We start from the raw sequence: 10,404 nt of genomic DNA, 5'->3' as shown, positions 1-10,404 counted from the left end.
CACACACACACACACACACACACACACACACACAGTAAATATTTTCAAAACCTTTTCTTAATCTAACAATTTGGTTTGCAATATCTGACTATTTAATTTGCCTCACTAAAAAGATAAACCACAAACATTTAAAGAAACATTAAAACAAGTTGAGAAGCCTTACTTCAAGCTGAGTGAAGATTTTCTTAATATGCCTGAAGCACCCTTCAGCAATTTCCATATCTTCTTCATGAGATCGCCCTTTAAAGATGGGTTGAGGAGCATTGGCAAAATACTCGTGGAATGGGAAGAATGTGGAGACCTCTGCGGCGTCTGGCGAGGTGCTCCCTGTGTTTTCCACTCTGCTTATGTATTCTTCCCAACGTGACATTACCTGTAGGAAAACTCGAGTTGTACTTTGCTGGCTGGGTTATGAAGCTAGTGAAAACAAACTAAACAGTCTGACTCTAAAGCAGACTACTTTGCAAGACAGTGTAAGTTTTTGTTTGTTTCACAAAACCCATAAAATCTCATTTTGAATGCACTCAAGTGGTTTGGGCAGGTTGACCTTTCTCTCATATTTATAAAAATTTTCAGTTATAACATTTCTACAATACACAAACCACATGACTACAATGAGAACAAGTAAAATAAAATCAGCACTAGTCTACCATTATATCTTAATTCACTTGGAGTTCTTAGTGATGCAAATGACTTACTGTTTATTCATTTATGTGGTTTCTTATTTCTCAATGGTTTTCATGCTCAGAAAATTATCTTAACAAAATCACAGCCTTTTGAAATCAATAAGTTCTAGGTGATACTTTATTTCTATGTGTTAAAAAGAACAACATGCTTTCCCTTGTTAGTTAATAATAAAATTATGTCTTTTATACTTTGCTATGACTGGGTAGGTAGGATATTTAGTTACATTATTTAATGAGGCAGCGAGAGAATGAGAATAGCAAAAAAGAAAGAAAATGATTTCAAATGTAGTAATATAAGCTTTAATTCAGAGTTACTTATAAAGAAAATTGAACCATAAAATATGAAAACACAGGGCCTGGTGAGATGGCTCAGGATAAAGGTGCTTGCTACCAAGCCTTAGCTTGACCTCTGGAGTCCACAATGTGAAAGGAGAGAACCAATCCACAAAGCCATCCCCGCACAGACAAAATAAATAAGTAAATGCTAAAACAAAAACAAAACAAAAATCCCCAAACAAGTTGACGTAATAATATGAACACAATGTTCCCAATTGTTTTGGAAATGCCATATATTATAAAACAAAAGCAGTAACATTTCAAAAGAAGTCTCCAGAAATCAGGTCACTTTGCACTTGAGATGATTACTATCAAGTCCACCCCTTAAGTCCTACCTGGTACAGGAAGAAATAGCCTGCAGTTTCACAGGTATATGAGGCATCTCCTGGAACCCCCAGACTCTTCTGTAATCGCTTGACTTCTTCTAAAAGTTCTATTCTTCGAGCCAGGACATAATTAACTCTCCCATACCTAGAATTATCAAACAAGGAAGAAGGAAAAGCTGTAATGAAGAAACTGATGAAATCTACCAACAGATTTCAAGAAACATCACAGAAACTATAAATGATTAGAGAGAAAGAAAAAGAAAGCCCAGTTTAACTTATTTAATTATGAATGGTGGATAAGTTAAACTATAAGTGTTATATCTTGGGCCACACTACAGGGAGGTTATTTAAAGTATAACTGAAGATCTGGTACTTACGTTAACAGTCTGAGCAGAGAGAAAAATCAATCAAGCAAGCTATCAATTTTTTTGTAGCTATATCAAAACTTCCATATATGTTATAGTGCATCCTGAAGCAGACCACTAGGCTAGGAACACAGAGTGGACAGACTGGGTACTTTGAACAGCACTGCTCTGCTTAACTATTCTAAAAGCAGAATATTTTAGATGCTTTGAAAAGTAATTTAAAAATGCATTCTGTGTTATCTGTATTTTCTAGTGGACAGTCTGGCACTCAAACCTAGTTGAGTAAGTGAGAGTTTGGGAGTTAAGGGTCCCAAGATACAAGGCAATAAACCTAGTAGAAAGAGAATTAGACCGAGTCTCTACACACTCTTTTCACACACAACACCTCAGTGTCTGAAAGATGAGTAAGTAGTCTGATCGTGTGACGGCCCTGACAAAAGAAGAGTCCTGTCTCTGAGTTTCTAGGTCTTACAGTGTGCAGAGGCTCACCTGGAGCAGCAAAAAACAGGCGCTGCTATATACTTATATTTCCCTTTCCTTCCTTCCTTTCCCCATAGTGTTTTAACCCAGGCGGGCAGAAATCTAGTCTCCTCTTTCTATGCCTCCCCAATCACGGGGCCACACGCTACCATCATTACACTAAGAAAACAGGGTAGGTGCTCTGAAGAATGAAAAGTTGAAAAAAACTTAAGTTGTATGTGGATATGATATGTAACTTTTTTCTGTTTGCTTATCCATAAAATTTTTCTACAGTAGACACTTTGGTCATAGCCAAAAAATAAATAAATAAATAAAAATAAAAAAAAAAAAGGAAAGGAAAATCAAGGAATGATTTTAAAACAAAGTTTCACTGGACTGCAATTTTAAGCATTCTCTTAGTGTTATGTTCACTGAATTCTGAACAATATGTAGTGCGTAACTCATTTTAGTTTTTAAACTTATATAATTAGTACTTTGTGCATGCATGGATGTAAGGCAGAGGGCGGCTCTGTGGAGTCGGTTCTCCTCCCACCACATGGGCACAGGCACCTGAGCAGGCCGGCAGGCTGGCGTCTTCAGGTGGGAGTCACCTCACACATCACCTGAACTACTCTACTGTACAAACGGCCTTGACGTGAGGAAACACCTATGGGAAGATTTCACAGGGATCACCAAGTGAACCCAAGAATCTAGGGCCTCGTTGACTTACACTGTGCTGTTCTCTCTGTGCAACACTAACACTTTATAAGCTAAGTATTTGGTGAACTCTGAATAGACATAACAGAGAGATATAACATGCTTTTGATGTCTATTATCACTTTAGGTCAATGGTCATATTCATCAAACAAAAGATACACTACACCTATTAGCTGTGCTTTTATCTGAATTTCTATATAACTGAAATGAGTCGTTATAATTTCTATATAAGTGAAACAAACAATTACTTGTAGAAAAAGTTAGATTTGCACAATTTTATTCCACTTACAATGAGTAATATTAAATTATTAAATACAGGGATAACAACGAAGCTAAAGTGCACCCTGTCTATACTTTTGGGTCAACCAACATACAGATTAATTAAGTAGGTGACACTAGAATCTTAGGAATCAAGTTGTTTGGATATCCACATCTCTTTTCTTGGTATTTTTTTAAAGGAGGAAAATGTTAAAAGTACTTTTGTGTATGTTTCAACGTTCACCTCCATTCTCTTACCTGCTAAAATCTTTCTCTGTCTCCAGCTCTTCTTCTCCATGACCCAGACGCAGGAGGTGCCTCTCATCTATGTCTAAAGCCATGATTTTCTCAAACAGCTGGTTCAGAGCCTGGTCAGTAGGGCAAATGGATGACAGTGAGTTTAAACAGAACAAAGACTAGTCTCTAGAAGGGGACGGTAATGTTCAGTTACATTAAGAATCAAAATTCAAACTGAACAAAGCAGGTTTAATATGAGGCCATGTACAAACTTTTAACAAGATTACATTTAATAATGAATCTTGTATTTGCATTATGTACACTTGGTCAAATGAATGACTGGAAATTATGAAAACTACCTACACTTTACATCTCTATGTCTAATTCATAAAAAGAGAACGTAAGGCACTAGTTAAGGGCTAGTTTCTCCCAGTGGTGACAGTTCTTAAAATAAACAGTGCTGAGTTTCATTTCAATACCAACAGTGTTACAAGTGTTGGTGAGGATGGAAAATAACTCAGCAATGCAGAGAAAGGGCAGTGAGACGGCAGGGCACGGGGCGTGCAAGGGCAGATTCGCTATGTGGGCCAGAGAAAGAGCAAGTAAATGTTCAGCTCTCTCTATACAGTGACCAGAGAGCGCTTTCTGCTATAAACTGCTTTGATGAAAACCATTTAGAACCCACTTTTCTCTTCTTCTGAAAAGTTTATGTTAAGGGTTCTCTCAAATCCTAAGACTTTTCTCCAACCTTTGTGGGTAGGGAAAAGTTTTGAATAAAGGCAAAAAAAAAATTTCAGCAAGGTAGAAGTCTGGTAATTTGGGGAGATACACTAAGTAAAGGCATCATTTACAGCATTAGCCACTGGTCAGCCTCCATCCTCAGTTATCACTAGTCCAAATCTGCCCCTCCAGCTGATATACATATTCAGGCTCCAGAATGTTATATGTAGCCTTTGCTGCCAAAACTGTAGCAGATTCAAGAATGGAAGGCATTCCTTTTTTTTTTTTTTTTAAATTTAAAATTCCCACTATCTGGCTTTTCATACTGTTCAAATCTCAGAACCCAATCAATTGGACTGAACTCAATCAATTGTACTGAACCCAATCAATTTGACTGCATGCTATTTTTTGTTATCCATACTAAGAACTGAGGCAGAAAAATTATATATTGTAAATTCAGAAAAACTTCAAGATTTCCTTTTGAGATAGTAAGTATTGGAGAAGTGCTTAGATGAGGCAGCCAAGTGAACACCCAGTAAACAAAACAGTTAACAAGTCAGATGAAAATAAGTCCTCTGACAGACACCAAGGTGACTGAATTCCAAAGGACATCAGCCTTAGCAACAAGGGCGTCTTTGGTGCTTCTGCCACCGACCTTCTCCAGCACTGCTATCCAAGCCCATCCTAAGTAGCCCGCACAGTAACAGGTCCTAACAAGGCACAAGACAAAGCTTAGTCAGAAATACTGTGAGATAAGGCATGACTGTTTGTGCACCTTAAGAGCTTTCTAACAGGACTCTACACTAAACTTTATTAAATAGAAAGAAGAAAAAAACCCTAGAACTTATTTTATTGCATTTATTCAGGTGGGGAACAAATTAACTCTTTCTTCCCAAATCAATAAGTAAACGAATTCGGCATACTGTACAAACTACCACTATGTAAAAATTTCAGAACTACTGTAAGTATGCCAGATGAATGAACTGTAGTATTACTAAAAATAAATAAAAATGCAAATCAAACAAACAACAGAATGAATGACAATCTAGAAACTGTAGTTCACTGTAAACCAAAATCTCTAAAGATGCACCAACTGCAGTCACTGGCAGACTGAGAGTTAGCTCCCCCAGGTTTAGGGGAAGCAGTTTCACCATGGGTGGGGATCCTCTGTGAGGTGCTGGTCAAAGTTATGCCCCAGTCAATGAAGAATACTATTCTTCACTGTCCTGACACCTTCAGAAGGATTAACAGAGCACACAACGATCTTTTTGTGTAACAGAATCACATGTACCTACTAAGGTATTTAAACAGTCTGGTACTCACACACTTTAGATCTCTGAATCTGAGGAATACTCATTCTATTAAACAAAGAGAAATACTAGCAACAGGGTAATTAATGCTTTCAATCTCAAAATGAAAAGTCCTGAGTATGGGCATGTGCATGCACACATACACTGACAGACAGACAGACAGACAGACAGACAGACAGACAGACAGACAGACAAAGACACATGGAAAGTCAATTACCTGATTAGAATGAGTGACAATTAAAGTTCTCTGTTCTGGAAAATTGTGGTAAATGTTGGATATGATCTGGACTGCCACATCTGTTTTTCCTGTACCAGGTGGGCCCACAACCTAAGAAAAAAATGATGAACTCATATCAAAGACTAAGTTAGTACATTGTTAGAAATTAGAAATAAAAACTTAGAAAAAAAGAAAAGAAAAAGAAACTTCACGGGGTGGACTCAGTAATGTAAAAACAGAACAGAGGAACACAACCTTAGAAATGCATACATCTATGGAAGAACACCAAAAAGTATAAATTTTATATCACTGATCTCCAAGGAGAGAAAAATATATACAGAAAAAAGTGTTTGATTAATGGTTAAAACTGTTAAGTCCCCAAAATCCTGTTCAGAAAAAAATTCACTTTAAACAAACAAAACCAAACCAAAAACCAAAACAGACTTAAGTAAAATGATGAGAAAGAAGTATCACATACTTGCAAACTCTCGGACTGTATCAGATTCAGACTAAAAGGCAACAACCAAAAGCTAAAAAAAAAGTTGCACATACTTGGATATTAAACACACTCAATGCAGTGTAAAGGGCCAGAGAACAAACACCATTAAAGACTATGCTGGCCAAAAACTGTTGCAAATACTTCCGTGGTTACAGGAGGATAATTGATTTAATAGAGATGGCCATATTCTAATATGTGCATCTATCAACACTAAGCTGAGCAGCAACATCTCACGTATACAATGCTGCAATTACTTAAAAACACTCAAAACTCAGCCAGCTTTGCTTACCATTGTCAGTCCAGGCTGCATCCCAGCCCGGATGGCCTCTATCTGTGTATGAGTGAACTGGATTGTATTTCTGCAAACAGAGGAGTAAATAGAAGTTTGTTAGATATGTAACAACACTTAGTGAAAACTCAGACAACCAGGAGCAGAGAAGCTCAAACATCTACTTGTTCTTATTCCCTGACCCCCAGAGAATAATTTTTACGAACTGCAGTTGTTTCCAATACACTAAGCTTATTGTAGGCCTCATCTGGCCAGCAGCAGAAGTTCTAGCTCCCAAATGAACCGCCCCTGCAGTCCCAGCACAGACCCCGAAGACCATTACACAGGAGCTCCATGCTCACATGCCAGTGGTTGTGTAATGCTGACTGTTAAAGTGCCAGAGAATGTTTCTTTTTGAAATGTGGCTACAGAATTATCTAGAATTTCTCAGCTACTCAGAAAATTGACAGAACTGAAAGGAAAAAGCCCCAACGTTTGAAACAAAAGTATCCCACCCAAAAGAGAATTTAAAAGCAGTTTGTAACTAGGCTAGGTAGTCAAATTACCGTTTGGGCTGGTTGTAAGGATAAGGGCCTCTATTAGGAATAACATGAGGTTCTACAATTAAGGTCTTTGCTTCTTCGGTGTCTTCTTCTTCCCCGTCTGCGTCTTTCCTTTTCTTCCCTTTTCCGCTTCTCACCGGGAAAGTTATTCTACAAGAGCAAAGCCCCCATTCATCTTTAAAATAAGAAATGGTCCAAGCTGAGAAGGGGAGTGGGCATGACCCCCATCCTTAATCCAGAAGCTATCAGCCACCTGAATAGGAAATATTAGTTTTTTCCAATGGAGTCTCACTGGGTTTACAAACCTCACTTTAGGGTAGACCCATGCCCAGCAGTAGATGGTGCCCACAAAATGAATTCAATGGTATATCTGGAGGGTTCTTCTTTTTTTTTTTTAACATTTTAAATCTTACTGGTCTTTTGCTCATATATTATGGTTCCAATTTTGTGTTTATATGGTGTGTCTGCACATGTTTTTCATGCTTTTCTTCTTCTTCTTCTTAAATCTGTTTGTTTTATCCCCTACCCTCCTTGGCTGGTTTGCTTTCTATAGAGAGAGAAAGAAGGCATTGGGTTGGAGGGGTAGGAGATGGAGAGGTTCTGGGAGCAGATGGAAGAAGGGAACTGTGATCAGAATATAGTGTATGAAAAAATTTATTTTCAATAAAAAAGAAATAACTACTATCTTGTGTATGACATTGTATGGAGAATAAAAAGATATATAAGAAAGATTTGTGATTTACTTCTACATAAACTATAATAAAATAAAGGCAGATTTATAATTATTAAAATTGGAGTTAAGCCTTCTATTTGGGGAAAAAGTCATCCAATTAATGGACAAATCAAAGAAACACTAAATACTTGTCATATGCACTGTAAAGTGCATTGGTGTTCACGTATTCTGAAGACTTAAGAAGACTGGTTTAAAGAACAGAGACTCTCAGAAATTCACAGCCAGAAAGAAAAGACTTCCCAGAAAACAGAAGTAACAGCAAAGGCTAAATACAAACAGCCAAGCATTGCCAGAGCACAGAATACAATAGTAAAAAGGAAGGACAGATAGACTGGAGTCTTGTTATAGCATCTCTGAAACACCAGGCTTAAGACCAGAGGTTCTTAGTCTGGAGTTAGAGGCCAAAGCTTTCAGTGAATTTCCTAAATTAAACAAAAAAAAAAAAAAAAAAAGAAAAAGTAAAAGAAAATTCCTCTATGTGTACTTTTCCCATTCTTGCAGTACAGACAGAGGCAAAGATTGCCAAGAAGCTTTAGCTGAGAAGGAGTCACCTTACGAGTAAGCAGCAGACTCACTTCTCCAGTGAGGGAGTGAACGGCTCTATGTAGGAAAAGGCATCGGAGATTTCAAGGGCAGAGGCAGGAAATACAGCACCAGCAAGACTGAAGGGCCTAGAGAAGCACTTGTCAAGAGGGACACAGAGTGTTCCTAACAGAATCTATTATATACAGCAAGAGTTATGAGCATAAACAGGTAAAAAAATAAAAATAGGAGACAAGAGAAATGTTTCTGTAATTAACAGAAGTGAGGGATGAAAAGAGGAAAACGAGGTATGGGTATTATGAAAACTATGTTGTAAGTATGCTGAATTATTATTTGTATTTAATAGTATGTGGAAGTTGTGTGCTCTGGTTCCCAGCTAATGAGCAAGATCTGAACTGAAAATGCAGGTATCGTCGTGTAGTCTCTGATGTTCACGAACATGCTCCGGCAGCTGCCAATGGCTCCAAGCAGCTCACTCGATTTCTACTCAACAGCTACAGCCCTATTTGACATTAATATAACTCTAGTTTGAATACATATTGAATATCTCTCATTTAAAAACATGAAATTGAAAATGTTTCAAAATCTTAAACATTTGGGATACTCGGACAAGCCTCCAAAGTTTCGAATTCCGGAACATTCTGACTTTTAGACTTTCAGATTAGGAATGTTCAATTGGTAATGTTTATGGAAATATTTCAAAATCTGAAAAAGCTCCAAACATAAAATATTTCCTGCCTCAAACATTTTAAATAAAGGATATTCAATCTGTATTTAAAATCTGCAAAAGGCAGGCAGAATTAAAAGAAAAGTTTAGCTTCTTAGAATCAAAATGAAGCTCAACATCACATGCCTGTATTACCAGTTAAGAAACACACTAGCCTATGTGTGAGATGTACAGGCATGTGTATTTAGTCAGCTACTATATTTATATAGTTCTTTCCAAATCAAAGACACTGATTTCTTTTGAGACATGAAGCTACTTTTAATGTGGTCTTAAAATAGCTTCTGTACTGAGTCAGGAATAGATTCAAATATAATAGTCTTATCCCAGTGATTATTACAGCAAATGTAAGGACTGCCAAAATGAAATCCAGACACAATGCTCCAAACTCACTTAGTCAACAGTGCTGATGCTAGCACAGATGGACCACAGAATGGCTGCCAAAGCATACCATACCTGAAAGGGGGTGTTTGTAGAGCTGGGTCGTTCACAGTCACTTTGACATTATGACCAGGAAAGCTCGCTTTTAAATGTTCAATGGAGAGAAAGGTATCATTGAAATCCAAGGTAGCAATCTGATTGGGCATTTTTGAATAATGGGCACTACTTGGGTCCCCATAACCTAAAATGATGTCATGCAGCCAGTCGGGTACCACGCAGTCGGTATTCATCAGATTCCGAATAGTCTCCAACACAGCCTGCCAGTAGGAGGACAGAAAGCTTCGTGTCAGTTGACATCTCAAACATTTGCACTCCCCTGGAATGCAGAGCTGATGGCACCAATCCGGAATGCCCATGTGTTTCAAGGCAAGCAGCTATTTTCTGCTGACAGGTGCTTGGCAAGACTGAACCAACAGCTATATTTTCAGCTGATACCATACACTGAGTTAAACAAAAGAACTAAGTTAGCAAGAACAGTTTATCCACTAAGAATTCGTTTAGATAGAATGACATAAATGGGTTTGCCACTTGACTCTTCTTGAGCATGATGAAAATAAGATTTATGTCAACCCAATACAAGAAAAAGAAAGAAATAAAGAAAAAAAAGAAAGAAAGAAAAAATTACAGAAGAGGGCCTTAAAAGCAAATGATTTCTAATAAATTTGAGGTTTTCCCTCTCAATAGTATATAGCTCTTCCACTGGTGAAATGCAGACACTTATAAAATCAGCATGGAGAGAAATAAAAAAGCTGTCAATAATAAAAATGACAAATAAATTGAAGAATTAAAGAACTGGTACTAAGCTAAGCAGTGGTGGTGCAAGTCTTTAATCCTGGCACTAGGGAGGCAGAGACCTGTCTCGAAAAACAAAACAAACACAAACAAGAACCCTTTTATTGTAGTCCCGGATTTTCATTTCCCTGATGGCTAAGGATGTTGAACATTTCCTTAAGTATCATTTGGCAATTTGAGATTCTTCTGTTGAGAATTCTCTGTTTAGTT

At 37.5% G+C, this 10,404-nt stretch overlaps 1 protein-coding gene across 2 annotated transcripts in view; it reads right to left on the bottom strand.

Moving 5' to 3' along the window:
- Window positions 1–10,404, bottom strand: part of Aqr (aquarius intron-binding spliceosomal factor) — an 82,502-nt gene that overhangs the window by 16,862 nt on the left and 55,236 nt on the right. For both annotated transcript variants that reach the window (XM_005364211.3, XM_013352694.2), the window contains 7 exons: window positions 9,418–9,659; window positions 6,965–7,111; window positions 6,420–6,489; window positions 5,632–5,742; window positions 3,406–3,515; window positions 1,358–1,493; window positions 164–373 (listed from right to left, as the gene is read on the bottom strand). In XM_005364211.3, the coding sequence (XP_005364268.1) occupies window positions 164–373; window positions 1,358–1,493; window positions 3,406–3,515; window positions 5,632–5,742; window positions 6,420–6,489; window positions 6,965–7,111; window positions 9,418–9,659 (1,026 nt within the window). The remainder of the gene's footprint in view (window positions 1–163; window positions 374–1,357; window positions 1,494–3,405; window positions 3,516–5,631; window positions 5,743–6,419; window positions 6,490–6,964; window positions 7,112–9,417; window positions 9,660–10,404) is intronic.

This window comes from Microtus ochrogaster, assembly GCF_000317375.1.
Source record: "Microtus ochrogaster isolate Prairie Vole_2 chromosome 14 unlocalized genomic scaffold, MicOch1.0 chr14_random_1, whole genome shotgun sequence".
Taxonomy (NCBI): Eukaryota; Metazoa; Chordata; class Mammalia; order Rodentia; family Cricetidae; genus Microtus; species Microtus ochrogaster.
This window is presented reverse-complemented; position numbering and strand designations above follow the sequence as displayed.